The 15,460-nt window shown below is 40.2% G+C and overlaps 1 protein-coding gene across 3 annotated transcripts in view; it reads right to left on the reverse strand.

The window, feature by feature from the left end:
• WDFY4 (WDFY family member 4) overlaps positions 1–15,460 on the reverse strand; it is a 144,536-nt gene that overhangs the window by 106,045 nt on the left and 23,031 nt on the right. For all 3 annotated transcript variants that reach the window (XM_040606886.1, XM_040606885.1, XM_040606887.1), the window contains exons 11-15: positions 14,979–15,169; positions 11,763–12,373; positions 6,879–6,972; positions 1,232–1,446; positions 189–301 (exon numbers count right to left, since the gene is read on the reverse strand). In XM_040606886.1, coding sequence (XP_040462820.1) covers positions 189–301; positions 1,232–1,446; positions 6,879–6,972; positions 11,763–12,373; positions 14,979–15,169 — 1,224 coding nt within the window. The remainder of the gene's footprint in view (positions 1–188; positions 302–1,231; positions 1,447–6,878; positions 6,973–11,762; positions 12,374–14,978; positions 15,170–15,460) is intronic.

Here is a 15,460-nt window from a genome sequence, read left to right on the forward strand (position 1 = left end):
TTAGATCAACTTTCAGTGTCAGGCAAGTATCACCCAACCTGGGCAATGCCCTCTGTAAAACACTCATACATACTCCACTTTCACTGACTATCTTGGAGCAACCTACTCCAACAGCATTTTCCTGTCGTTACAGAGACATCTATGACCCAGCCACTGTATCAGCAACAGGCTGTTCATGGTGTGATTACCTTCATTCCACGCTGCATTAGCTGAATCACTCCCCTGACATGAAAGGACCTCAGTCTTGTTTGTGCTGGGCCTGGAAGGCAGTGACAGAGAACCTCCCAACCAAAGAAATTGCCTAACATGAAAAAAAAAAGGAGAAAGCAACCAAAAAAAGGAGAACAATCAACTCTGGACACTGGACTCATAGCAACTCTGCAAATATATCTCATCCCTCTGAAGACCAACTTTCTTTTTGGACACCAAATTTTAAAGGCACCCCAACAGAACAGAAGGAATGTTTTCCATTGTATCATCAAAAACATTTGTTTACTTTACACTTCCCCTTTCAAAGTTTTCTAATTGAAAAAAAACCCATAGGTTTATTTCCTTCAGCAATGCTTTTAAATACCACTAATTTTTCAGAAAAAAAAACCCTATGGGTTTTTTTGAGTTTGGGGTGTTTTTTGTTTATTTGGTGGTTGTTACTGTTTTGGTTTGTTTGGTTAGTTTTTAAGAAATTCAGTTCCATTTTTGAGTAAAGGAACGTGATCTTCCACTGCATATCCAACTTCATCTAGACTCTGATCTCTGTTAGGTGCTCTCATGCTTAGCATTTGCTAGCATTAAAGAAGAAAGTAGAATCAAAGTAGAAACAGCAGAGACTGAGAAACAAGACTATGCTTCTTATTTCTGCATCTGTCATTGACGTGGATCTGAGCTAAGAGAAAGTCACTTTTACTCTCCAGGAAACAGCTTCTCCATATGAATACCAGGAAAGAATAACCCTTGCTGTTTTGCAATTACTTAATTAGTTACCACTCATAAATGGCTTTACAACCCCTGCAGAGGTGATGCAGCAGAACACTACAGAGTCATACCATCTTCATTAAGTCAATTAAACATATATCCTGTAATCAATATGTAAGTAGTATTAACTGAGACTTGAAGCAAAAGGCTAAGAGCCTTGCTGAAATAGAGCACTACATGAAGTATTAATTATTACATAAACTTTGCAAAATATTTGTACCACTAAAGCAAATTGGTTCCATTAGATACAATCTGATACCTTAACACATCTGGCTCAACAGCCTGTGACGCAAGCTTCTCAAACACTCGAGTGAGGGGCAGATGCAGTGGATGGCTCTCACTGCGGAAGGCATCCTGACAGGAAGTTATGATGGTGCTCAGCAAGCCAGATCCACACATCACCTGGCGACTCTTCTCTGACTTCACCAAGGACTGGATATGATCAACCACAGCACATTGGATTTCCAGTGAAAGCTGAAATGGACACAGAACTGAAGTCAGTAGGCTGGAACTAAAACTGTACATGGTTATTGCTTTTTGGTTTTAAATTGACAAACCTCTGGGTGCAAAAATCTGGCCCAGAAAAGAAGCTTCTAAGGCTAGAGGCTCAAGTGCAACTGCATGTCTGTTCTATGAAGCTCTGCGCGTGAACAGCGTGCATATACCCACCTAAGCACCTGCATGGCCATCCACAGCTGAGCTTTACTGCCACAACACTATGGTAGTGAAGGAAGAGAGCAATCAGCTGTCATTCAAAAGAAGGGACCAGCACCAAGGGCAGGTTATTAGGCACAAGCTCCAAAACAAACACAGTAACTGAGAATATATTTAACATTCAGCACATGGGAAGTCATATTGACGTGATCTACTCTTCATTCCAAAAGCACTGTTCAGAAACAAAACTGTATCTCTTAGTATCATGAAACAATTTTAAACACTTCTCTACATGTTTTGCTGAATTGAAGCTTTCCTTCATTGTTGCTTCTTAATGATCGTAAACAAGTATCTCAATTCTCAAAAATTATCTTTAGAGCAATTTGTTCCCAATTAGGAATGATGTCTACTCCATTGACCTAACTAGCTTTCACACAAATGTAACTGTGCATCATATATTTAAACACAGGTCTTAGAAAGACGAAGTGTTTCCTACTCCCAAGAGCTCTTTGGCCTTCTGATAAGCTGTCCTCAGAAAAATCTATGTAAAGTTTTAAAGAATAGGGCAATAATGGGGGCAGACATGCAGATTAGGACAATGGTGTTTGATTTTGTAACACAAATGAGAAGCAATTTCACTGGATTCAGAATAAGCTGGCTTATTAAGTATAATTCTTTTTCAATCTCAGAGCAACTCTTACTTGAAAAGCTAGCAGCCCTTCACAGAAAATAAGAATTAACTTTCTAACATATCACAGAGACTTAGTTTTACTAATGAAGAAATCAAGGCATCAAAACTAGCACTTTCAGAAAGTTCCAAATGACCCAGAATTTTAAATTGTGCTTTCTAAAGAAAAGGTATGACATCCATCAGCTTAAAACCTATTGTCTGTAGAGAGCTTGAGTCACTTCTGAAAATCATCTGTGCAATTTTTTTCCTTAAATTGCTATTAAAAATAAATCATAAATTTATTATAGCTCAAATCCCTGATGCACAGTTTGCAGCTGCAAGAAAATTCCCATTCTACCAAAATGTTTTCCTGATTAACTCTCATCCACTGACCTTGAGCAAAACTTGCTTTGCTGTATATGTATATATATGTATAACTGGGTTTTATGAAGTTGCACAGTAACTTGTATTCATGTATTCCTTGCAAGCAGACAGGGAAAAACCCCGCTATGAACATGTGAACTGCTTCTACTTTGCCAGAACCACAAACCTAGATAGGGCCTAGTTAAACACTCCACACAAATAATACCATCTCCATCAGGCTCCTCACATTTCCCTTGGTACAGCTTCTGTGTTAAGAAAAGCTACAGAGATTTCCTCATATGACCACCAGGGCTACTATTGCCTTCTAGAGAAAATACACTAAGTAGTCTTGACCATTTTAAGCCAGGCAACAAAATCTCTTCGTAATGTTAAGAATTCTTTTGTTAATTCTCATGGTCTGACAGACTTCTTGCTTTTTCCCCACAGTATTAGCTGAATGCAGTGCCTCCTTCTCATTTTTCTAAGCTAATATGTAGTGCTATAATATGATGTTCATCAGACACCTGAGAGGAAGGTAAACTTGTCTGTGTGCCACGTCATAAGTTATGTGATTGCATGAAAACCAAAACAAAGTAGAAAATTATCTTCAGTATAGTTAGCCAGGGATTCTTGGCAGAGTTCCTGTGTCTTCAATCCAGGGTACATCACCGAGATTTTAGTGCAACTTTAGAGACACCAGCTGCTTTTTAAGGAGAAAGTGAATAGCAAGAGAAATAGAACAAATAAAAGGGCAGGCTCTGGGGTTGGAAGCACAGGGAGAAAATTGCTTGGTCTGTAAAAACAGTGAAAGCTTCAGAAGCTGGTTGATCAATGAACAAGCAAACTTCTTACTAAAAGCCCAAAAATAACCTTGGAAAAGAACATGCAGACAGTCTGTGCATTTTCTTTTAAAAAATGCGCTGTAATCAGGCTCAGTGAAGAAAAATCCCCTAGGAGACAAGGCTGGAGCAAAGCCTGCAGCAAATCCTTCAGGGGAAAGAGTTGACCTTCAGCTACCAGCCTAAGCCAGAGGACCCACTGCCACAGTATTTCTAGTCTCCTTGCTCCTACCAGAGTCCCAGTCTCCCTTCCTTTCTCTGAAAGATTTGGCTGCATAATCCTAAGGGGAATGAAGCTCTGGCAAAATACCCAAAGATTTTCCTCATGCAGACACTGCAGTGCAGTATTTAGGAATTCACTGTGATATTAACAATTACATTAGCAGTGATATCAGCAATATTAGTCTAAAGGCAGACAAATGACACAGTCTTCTGTGGGCCATATCTATGTCAGAGACCTTTTAAGTTTAGGAATATTTTTCAGTTTTAAGTACAAATACTTGGAAAGTGTTATGCTGTTAACATCTACAGTGAGAGCACCTAGTTTAGGCTAAATTTAAACCAGGGATAAAGGTCTTTTAAAAAGGTGTAAAGTTCTTATTACTGCACAATGTTTTAGTTTTACAACAGTGAATATGACGGCAGTTCATCATAGGAGAGATTAGACAAAAATCGAGTGGACAAATCCAGCTGTGGAAGCAATATTATTTTTAAAATGTATAGATAATTTACATAATGAATAATATGAGGACTGGTTTTGTCCTTACTCGCAAGAAACATACCAGGATGAGAACACAGAAGTGAATCATGCCTTGATTCTCTTCTTGAAAGTTCTTTTGTTTCCCTTACCAGCCTCCTCAGATCTAGGAGATCTTATCTGACATCATAAATAGTAAAGGTCTGGCATGACACTCTGCGGTCTTAAAAGCCACAGCTCCAAAATGCCAGACAAGCATGAGATATGGCTGAGGGGAAACTTCTTTCTTTGTAAGGTAGAAAAAGAGCTCTGAATATCCTGATATCCACATATCCTGTCTCACTTTACTTAGGTTTTGAAACATATAGCAATGCTATCTTTCATCACAGAATAGGCAGCATATTAATAAAAGGAAAATCCACCTTGCATTTGGTCAAACTATATGAAGTCTGATGGGAACTGGCTTAGTACCAGTCCTAGGCATGAACATGAGCAATATCCTCTAAAGCTGACTGACTCAAAGACAGTCTTCCTGGGGGTGGAGGGGTGTTAAGTGTTTTAAGCAAATTTTCGTACGCTTACAACATTCAAATTATTTTTGATCGTACCTAGGAATGGCAGTAATATACAACCACAAATCTGTTCTCCTCAGCTTTTAATTGTCATTCTAGATGACCAGAATGGCTGAAACACACGACCACGTGTTTTACTCTCTGCTACTCTTTCTTCTATGCTGACAGGCTCAACACTGCTTCAGCCCATCACTGCTTGGGTCTGACAAAGGTCACAGAAGCTGCAAATTTGGCGGAAAATGGATATTACCTCTGAGGGTCAGAATCAAAGTACATTAATTTTATTGAGTTCCATTAATGCTTCTGTAAAAGCTGTGCTTTCTCATTGCCATTTCTGTGAAAGCAAAGGATTTGTACATGACTGAACTGATTCTGAAGATTTTTCCAGTTTACTCCTGAACACCTAGGCCTAAAAGACCTGACACAGCACTAAAATATGCAGCAAGAGATGAGTTACTGTCTGTTCTTCACCACTGCTCCTAAAAAATGTACTGTTCGACTTGGTCTTAAAGTCACAGCAAGAAGCCCCTTCAGATTTTTGAATGAAAGTCTGCAGTAAAAAAGCTCTATCCAAAAAGAAATTATTTCATGTCTCGTATAGTTGTCAAATATTGTTGCACTAAAAGAAGGAATAGTTCTCTCTTTGGGACAGAATATAACTATTCAAAGAGAAATTCCTTCACTTTCTAGGTCACCTTTCTACCAAGTAGCACCCCTTCACTAGCCATTCACGTCCGCCTTTTGTATCAGATCTCTCATGACTCCCATGTTTCAAGTAGCATCTCATTGTACAAGGGGTATATGTCATGACTGAAGGTACTGAAGTTCGACCCTTTGTGTCACTACCTGGCAGCATCAGTGAGCTGCCCAAGCTATGGAGTATGAGGTTCCACTCATTTTCTCACGTGATTTTAAATAGAATTAGCCAGAAAAAATCCTACTTTTCCTCTATCCTTTTTGTGGGATGAAAAACTCTTCAGGACATGTGTTAACTCCTAGCTAGAGTCTGATGCAGGACCCTGTGTAACAGTGGTCCCATTTTACCTGAGGCAACCCTATTTATAACAGCAATACTGAACAAACACTATCAGTAATAATTTCTTGTTGACTAAGAAAAAAAGGAGCGAGAAAAAGAAAAAATGAACACACTTAAATACGTAACTAAAATTGCTGAAATCTGTGCTCTAGTCCTTCATATTTTTAAGAACACTGCCATCTACTGAGGGACTGGGAGGCTTTCTCACAGAGCTCAGCCCTAGAGCTGACTCCAATAGATTCCTGATGACACATTCCCATCCAATTAACTATTCTACTTGCTTTTCAGAAGTTAATTACTGTAATTAACAAAATTTCACTAGCTGATGACTTGGTTCTGCTACACAGAGTTGGGATGTGCCAACAGTTAGTTGCACTCCCGCCTTCCATAGCTCTGGATGAGTAATCTGGTCTTATTTCAACCCCTCCATATGTACTTAAACTGTATTCAAGTATTTTAGTCCAGATAGCAGATACAATATAGGCAATGTGCCTGTTCAGAGTACGGGTGTGTATGGAAGGTTTGACAAAGCAAAGCAGATTCTAAGCTGCATTGAAGATTTATGGATCATTAGGCCTAAAGAACCAGACTGTTCTGGTCACTAGGTCTATTAGCAATATTTTAAACAATTTTCAAAGGACTTCTACACGTGTACCTTTGCAATAAGCATTGTGGGACCAATACCCATGCCCTACATCAGACAGGTATAGAAAGACTTAGTCAAACTGATAGTCAAGAGCCTTTGTTATTTTTATATGCTGCCCAGGGAAGTGGTTGATTCACCGTCACTGGAGGTATTTAAAAGATGTGTAGATGTGGCAGTTAGGGACATGGTTTAGTGGTGGACTTGGCAGTGCTAGGTTGACGGTTGGACTCTATGATCTTGAAGGTCTTTTCTAACCTAAATGATTCTGTGACTCTCTTGACCCAGTGAAATTTGTGCTGTTCCTCTTGCCAGTGTTCTAGGTAAAATTTAAGACTTCCACATCTGGAAAGAGTAAGAAATTCTTGGAAATGAAGCTACAGAAAAGTAGAAGACATTGTTTAGATGGCACTTTGATATGTTCAGGCTCACCTGAGAGTGTCCCTCTTTGTACAGCTTTGGTAACAACCTCACCATAACACAGACAGCACCTGGATGTACAATGGCACAGTCTCCCGTATCCCACCTGCAGGAAAAAGACACACAAAACATTAACAACAGCAAAGAGGGTCCAACTATGTTCCAAGGTAAAGCATTAAATCCTCCTAGCAGGAACTAGGCTCAGCATTTGAAACTTAGTGAACAATACAGATGACCTAGAACAGCTGAAACCCTCCTTAGAGTAAAAACAAAAGGACATAACCTGCTCATGAGCTCACATATCAGGGACCTGCATATTAAAAGGTGTGTACTCTCCTGTTTAAACAAACTTTACCTTTTAAGATATTTGCAGTACAGATAACAGACAACAAGAAGGACCTCTCCAGTTGCATGAGGCCAAAACTAGTGTTATATTTACTATTTTCAAGTAGCTTGTAACTTTGCTCGGGCAATAATTTCAGTACTTTCAAGCCAAACCAGCAAAATTAGTAAAAGAAAGTTAAATATCTCTGCTTCCCCACCAGTTTTCATTTTTACACATATCAACTTTGTATATTCAGGCACAGGAAGGAACCAAGGCATCAGTTACCACAGAGATCTGCTTATGCCATGATAAAGACTAGAAGTCATATATATATATCAAAGATGAAGCCTTAGCATAGCAGTAACTCTAGTTTAGACACTGCAGGCTTATAATATTCAAAGGATCATCAGCATTTCTGGGTGCACCTCTGAACAGGAGTTGTGATGTGCACTGTCCATAACATCTGTCCCAAATAGATCTTGTGAGAAAAGCAAAGACAACATTTCATGACCATAATTAGACTGAGAACATAAAGCACAATATGCTTTATGGACTGTATAAAACAAAGAGTACAAGTAAAAGAGTAAGGATTAAAAAACCAAAAACAAAACCAAAAACACTTTTACAAGGGACCTAAAGGAGGGTAAAAAGGCTATAATACGTTAGGTACTTCAGTAAGGCTCATCTGATACATCAGAGCAGCGAGTAATGTGTACCACGCTGCCACACAGTGACCAACAATTCTTACTGCACCCTGAAGAAATCCTCTCAAAGAAATTGCTCCTTTACAATATTTTCTGTATAATGAACCAAAGTCATATCTGATATAAATACTTACTTCAGTAGTGTCTTCAGTGTGGACACACACACCCCTATACATGACATGAATGTGGGTGAGTTTTTAAGTGTCAAACAAGAAAAAAGTACACACTGAGAATACACTCTACTCCCATCTCCCCCCAAAACCCCTAACCACCTTTAAAGTGAAAAACCCAGGCTCACTAGAATCAATAGGTTTAAAATTGTGGCCAGAAAGCTGCCTGGCAGAAAAGGGCCTGGGCATGCTGGTTGATGGCTGGCTGAACATCTGAGCCAGCAGTGTGCCCAGGTGGCCAAGAAGGCCAATGGCATCCTGGTTTGCACCCAAAACAGTGTGGGCAGCAGTGCTAGTGAAGTGATTGTTCCCCTGTACTGGGCACTGGTGAGGCTGCACGTCAAATACTGTGTTCAATTTTGGGCCCCTCACTTCAAGAAGACATGAGGTGCTGGAGCATGTCCAGAGAAGGGCAACGAAGCTGGTGAAAGGTCTGGGGCACAGGTCTGATGAGGAGCAGCTGAGGGAACTGGGGCTGTTTAGTCTGGAGTAAAAGATGCTCAGGGGACCTTATCACTCCCTATGACTGCCTGAAAGGAGGCTGTAGGGAGGTGGAGTGTACGTTTCTTCTGCCAGATAACAAGCGGCAGGGCAAGGGGAAATGGCCTCAAGTTGTGCCAGGGGAGATTTAGATTGGATATTAGGAATTTTTTTTCCACTGAAAGTATGGTCAAACATCAGAACCTACTTCCCAAGGAGGTGGTAGAATCACCATCCCTAGAAATATTTAATACACAGATAGATGTGATGCTTAGGGGCATGGTTAGTGGTAGACTTGGCAGTGCTGCGTTAATGGTTGGACTTTATTCTCTCAGAGGTCTTTTCCAACCTAAACAATTCTATGATTCTATGAAACTTCAGTCTGTTTTCATGCTGCAAATGTGCTCCTCAGAGCAAGTTCATTTTTAGCCTAAGCCACTGTATTCAACTAACTTGACAAACTTTCAATTCAATTAAAACTTCCATCTCTAGCACTGTAAAAATACATCACCAAGCAGTGTGTCCAGTTCTCTTAACACACAGCACTCTTCCTAGACTGAAGAAATATCATTATCTCTTGTCCTGGTTTCAGCTGGGATAGAGCTGACTTTCTTAGTGGCCTGTGCAGTGCTGTATTTTGGATTTGACAAATATACTGAAAATTGACAATATACTGATGGTTTTAGTTGTTGCTGAGTAATGTTTATACTAAGTCAAGGACTTTGCAGTTTCTCAGGCCCTGCCCGCAAGAAGGCTGGAGTGGCACAAGAAATGGGAAGGGGACACAGCCAGGACAGCTGACCCGAATTAGCCAAAGGGATATTCCATACCACTGAACATTATGCTGAGTATATAAGTTGGGGCGAGGAGGAGAAAGGGGGTTGACAGTTGGAATGATGGCATTTGTCTTTCCAAGTAATTTACGCGTTATGAAACCCTGCTTTCCTGGAGATGGCTGAACACCTGCCATTGACCATTGAGAAGTGGTCAATGAACTCCTTGTTTTGCTTTGCTTATATGCTCAGCTTTTGCTTTACCTATTAAATTGTCTTTATGTCAACCCATGAGTTTGCTCACTTTTACTCCTCCGATTCTCTCCAGCACAAGGGGACTGAATGAGTGCTATGTGGTGCTTGGTTGCTGGCTGGAGTTAAACCACAACACTTGAACATCAAAAAAAATTTTCTCATATAGAGACCTTATAACCCATACAATGTGTAGTAGAAGTAAAATATGAACTAACAAAATGCAAGTATCAGAAGACAATAATATAAAGTGATCCTTTAAAAAACAAATAAAATCATTAAGTTCTTAAGACATTGCCATAACTATAAGGAGACATCTTCATATTTTTGAGCACTGCCTGACAGGTTTAGTACTCTCCAGGACTGTTAAAAAGGAAGGAAAAAGAAGGAAAAATCCAGAGTCCCTGACCAGCACTGAACTACACTTCAACTTTCCTGCTAGCACTGCACACTCACTCCCCTCTAAGAATATTATGTAAGTCTGATCTGCAGCCTCCTTTGTTTTCCATGAGGCTCTCATTTCCTAGCTTGTCTTAGTACAAAAGCTGTCTCCATGCACCATCTCTCACACTCCTGCCTCAAGGCTAACCGGTCAGCCCCATGATTCCAATTCATCTACCCTACCAGTATAATGGTGTGAATCCTAAATTTGCTCTGCACTGGCTGCTACTTAAAAATAAGACAAAGATGGTCTGGGAACAAAATGAGATGCCACAAAGAACCTGAAGAGCCATTAGAGCAGTAAGTCTGGGAACAGCAGCTGCAGCAGCCATTCTGCTACGGGGTGTATGAAGAGGGGCTTCCCTCCCAAAGAGAGATCAGCCTCAGTTAACACAGCTTGCAAAAGCTATCACTAATCAACAGGAGCAAAAGGGAGAACAGAGACTCCATCTGTCACAGAAGGTGTTTCAAACATTAATACAGAAGCAGGAACACAGAGAGTTGTTTTGCAGACAGGAATGGAAGGGTCAATTCCCTGTGGCTTGCAGCATCACTGACCACAGGACGGCATAAGGGGCTAAAGTATTATCCAGTTAAAATACTGATTTTCCTGTGTCTTAGTCACAGGCTCCTGTAGAATCACTTTCTTTCGCTCTCTTCAAGGATGTTAATTACATGTTGCAGGATTGGGCATCACAGGCCACCTACACTGACTGCACTCAAGTTCCTCCTTTCAAGTTGCACAGCACCAGGCTAAAGCCTTCCTCAGGAGGAAGTGTGAGCATGGAGTACAGTTAAGAGGAAGCTGCATCAGGGGAACCACAGGCTTGCAGGAACTCTGGGAACTTCATTTCTTATTTTTATTTTCAGAAAATTTGCTGCTGGAAAAGGCTGTGTGGCCTGAAGATTGACAGCTTGCCCGTACATGTTTTTCTCCTGTGTTTGCCTACACTTGTCCTGGACACTCTCCAGCCACATCTAGCTAATCTGGCTTCCTTTTGTGCCTTCACAACCCAGAGCCAAAGCCAAACTGTTCCAAACCAGACACTGTGAACATAATGGATCCTAATTTACATGATTAATTTCTCCACAAGTGGTACTCATTCAGTTACCACACAGCCTCACAGCTCAGCCGGCAAAACAACACAAGGACCTTTCTGATTACAGCCAGTTGATTCCTGGTGTAGGCTTTCCTTCCTGCAAAGGATATGTATTTTGATATAATCTTTCATTATATGAGGCAGGCAGCATTAATATTCCTCTTCCAATTTTCTCTGATTCAGCTGTATGAGTAAATGAGTGAGAGTGTGTGTCTGTACATGTGTGCTTTGAGACACAAGCATGGGGGAGCATTTAAAACAGCTTGTACTTTTAAGTTATCAGGAGACTGGAAACAGCTTCCCACATAATTGAGGAAGCCAAAGCTGACTGGGGCAAATGCAAGCTTCAAGTCCCAGTAACCCTTTCCTTAGACCCCATTCCTGCTCCCACATTGCATGTGTCAGACCCTTCAGCACAAACTCTGCAACTTGGGGTTGTGTGTCCCACTGCTCACATGAACATTTAATACCTAAATGTTTACCATCATTTACCTTCCGAAAAGAGGTGATTTCTGTTGTCTGGAAGTTGGGACTGTGGCATGGATTTGTTTGTCCTAGGCAAGTTATGTCATAACCTACCTCAGTTTACTATCATATAAAATGCAGATATTAGTCTTACTGTTACATTTCCTGCAGTAAATAAAAACTTACTTCTCTTCAGAGTTTCCCCGTAGCCTACAGGCAGAGGCAGGTAATTTGCTGCCTCGTCTTTTGAAAGCAACAGGATGCCCTTCTTGAGCCTGGGGTTCATCCTGATCATCTCTTGATGCCTCTCCCATCTCTGGCTTTCTCTCCTTGAAGTAGCTCTCCAGGTGGAGTGTTCCTTTGACCATGTGATCAAGAAAATTCAGAATCCATATGCAGTTCTTTAGCCACACTGGGAAAGGTTCTGAAGAGCAGAAAGCTGCATCCAAGAACTCTGCAAACGTCCTTGTCTTCCCAAGGCTCAGAGGGATTTGCCTTTCCCCTTGTGTCCAGAAGCATCCAAGTGACCCAAGATCCTCTGCCATCTTTTCAAAGAGACCATTCCTCTGGAAGAAGTTGCTGTTGACAGGATCCAGGTGCAGGGCTGCTGCTATCCCCTGAAGCGTGTAGAAAACGAGCTCCAATATGCAATTCTGACCAACTGCTGTCCACAGCCCAGAGGGAGGGTCCTGCAATGCACCTTCCATGTCTGAGAGAAGGGACAGGAGTCCATTGAATCCACTACAGGTTCTGAAAGCTGAATGACTCTTGGGATTCTCCAGTATCCTCAGGAGTGACTAGAAGCATTAGGAAGAAAGGAGACAAAAGCAGTACTTAAATCAAGGGACAAAGAAGCTTTAGAATATTTTAAAATTCCAAGCTTGTACCAAAATTCTTTCACTGAAATTTCACTCTTTGAAGAACAAAAAAAAAGAAAAAAAAGAAGTTGGTCAAAGTAAAGGTCACCACTGCACAATTTTTCTCTTTCTCCCTTTTCCCGTATACCCAATGACTCAATCAAAATTTGAATGCACCCTCAAGAGCAACCCATGGAGTCAGCCTGACTGGTATAGAATAGTGCTTACAGGAATAAACAAAGAAATCAAATTTCCTGCATCACATATCCGAGTGAGTTTGGCCAGAGGTAGTTTCAGATCTCTGGCTATTCTTTCATCAGTCTTCTCAGACTCTCTCAAGAAATCTGCCTTTGCCTTAAATGAAAGCAGAGATTCCATTGTAAATGACCTTATACAGAAACTGACAAGGCGGCACAGCTCTCTATAGGCAAGTCTTTCCTACAGCCCTGAATACACATGGAAAGGCACACTGGACTTTTGCTCACATGACTGTGCAAACCCTTTCCAAAAAAGCAGTGACACAGGATAGCCCAAAGAATACCAAGCAGCAGGCTTTTGTCATTAAGGCAGGCAATAATAATTCCCTTTCTCAGCAGATGTTGTTTTAAAGTTTGCATAACACTTTGGAGGGGAAAAGCCATAAAGAGTCAGATTGCTAAATGATTAGGTCATTAGATTGTTGCTTGAAGCAGGTTATACGTGAAAGCATCCTGACAATACTGCACATGCATAAAAACTAACCTATACCACTTGTAAATTTTGAATGCTATGGGCTTGCTATTTTAAAACAAATCTAGAACAGTTATTAAGAGTTGTAGTATTGGAAGTAAAATTAGTGAGAAAAAAAAGAGCTGGCAAGGAAACAGTCTACAGTATTTGAATGTAATCCATTCCAGGTTTTCGGGTTATTGCACAATTAATTCTGAAAATATGACGCTCTTTCAGGCACCAGGGATCTTTCACATTTGAGGCAGTACCTTTATCTGCAAGCCAACGTTGGAAAGCACTGTTTTTACATATAAAGTTTTCCAATAGACATCCAATGAAAGAGCTTCACTTCACAGCCTGCTGAAGAAGAATGGTTTCTTAACAAATATGTCTCCCTGTAACAGGATCCAGGACTATAAGAAAGGGTTGGCAGAACTGGAGGGGGAGGGGGAAGGGGAACTCTATTACTGTCATTCAATTTTGTATGATAATGTATCAAACCAGGCAGAGACTTCTGAACAGGGATCAAATTTAATAACTCAGAGCTGAAGTTATCAGGACGGCTTTAACACATTTCAAAGAAGGTCAACAGTAACTACATTTCCTTCAGTTCTAACTCAGTTAGAATTTAATCGCCTGTGACTTAGTATTCCTCTGTCTTGAATCTATAAAACTGATGTCTGCTGAAAACCCCCTAATTCAGTTATCATTAACAGAATTTATTTCACATTCCATTATTTGTTATTCCTCATAATTGTCCGTGTGCCACACTGGAATATGGCAGTGTTAATTGCATTTGGGCTCAGGCTTTAACAGATAAATATATATTAGCAAATCAATCTGAATTTGTGTGTAACACAATCACAGTCCCAATGGATGTAGATAATAAATTCATTTGCCTACATTATGCTTTAATACAGTTACATCTGTCAAAATTAGACACCAAAGCTGCATTTATTTTCATATTAGTTTGGACACTATATTCAACTTTTCCTGCAAACATTGTTAAAGTTTACTGTTTCAAATCAAACTATAAACTTTTTCAAGTTTTTGTTTTTTTAAAGTAGCATGGTTTTTTTAATCACAGAATCAGTGCTATATTGTGCTGAAAGCTCAATTCAGTTCACGCTTTGTAGAGAATGTAGAATGAAACTTTAAATCAGTGCTTACAACACTGCTGCTTTTCAGTTTGATGCCTATGATCTAAACCAAAATAAAACACATTGCTTCCACTGCTTCATTACTTATGGATTAAGCCCTCTATAACAGAGGCTATGAATAACGCTGATTTCTTCCTCCAAACATTCACAAGACTACTCCTTTTCGTTATTTCACATCTCTTTTTCTATTACATTGGTGCATATGAGAGATGACAAAATTAAGAACAGCAAAGTTTCAGCCTCAAACTCACCAGAATCAAGCTGTTCATCTCATGCCTACCCTCCCTCTTCCAGTCTTCCTCCTTTACCTCTTCTCACATCCTCCCTCCACATCTCTTCCACTGTTATTCATGTTTGTTTCCCCTTTCTCTGTCATATTACATGTGAACTGCTCATACAACTGTGCCCTTTGCCACTTCCATTTCTCTGTCCCTCATTACTATTTAAGTCTTCAAAATACTTCACAATCTGATACTGAGTGAAGGTGTTCACTGCACATACATACACTACTAAAAATCAAAGCGCCCAATTTACCAGAATCAAAAATTGGCCCATGGCTTTTTCCGTCTGCACTTCTTCGAAAAAATTCAGTGCTAGGGGTGAGATTAAGAGCCATTTGCCAAAAGCCAAGCAGTTTTCTTGAAAACAACAACCAAGAGAGAAGCCACATAAATTACCTTCAGCAAGTCCAGTTTCAGATGTAGTTCCCCTTGAGTAGAAGAACAGAGGGCCCCTATAATAATGCTCATATATTCTTCATAGTTGATGACTGATAGCTGCTCCAAGATGCTGAGAGTAGCACTTCTGTAGCACTCATCATCCAAAAATATCTTGATATATGGCACCATTCCATAGTCCTTCAGAACAACTGGGGACAAATACAATACCATATAACAAATGTTATATAACAGTTGTAGTACCTGCAGATAGATTTTCGGTTTTGGTGTAATATTTTGAGTAATAGTACAGCAGGAGAAGCAAGAAGAAGAGCTGGTTAAGCTAAAGATGACACAAACTGAATGGCATAGGAACAACTAGAGCTAAAATGATTGGATGACCATGGTTTCTGATCATCATAGGTGACAGTTTCCCAATACAGTAATGAATTAAAAGGAAAAGATGCCTTACTAGTATCCAGGTTAAACATCTCCTTAGTTTA

The sequence above is a fragment of the Falco naumanni genome, chromosome 9 (genome assembly GCF_017639655.2).
Source record: "Falco naumanni isolate bFalNau1 chromosome 9, bFalNau1.pat, whole genome shotgun sequence".
Lineage (NCBI taxonomy): Eukaryota > Metazoa > Chordata > Aves > Falconiformes > Falconidae > Falco > Falco naumanni.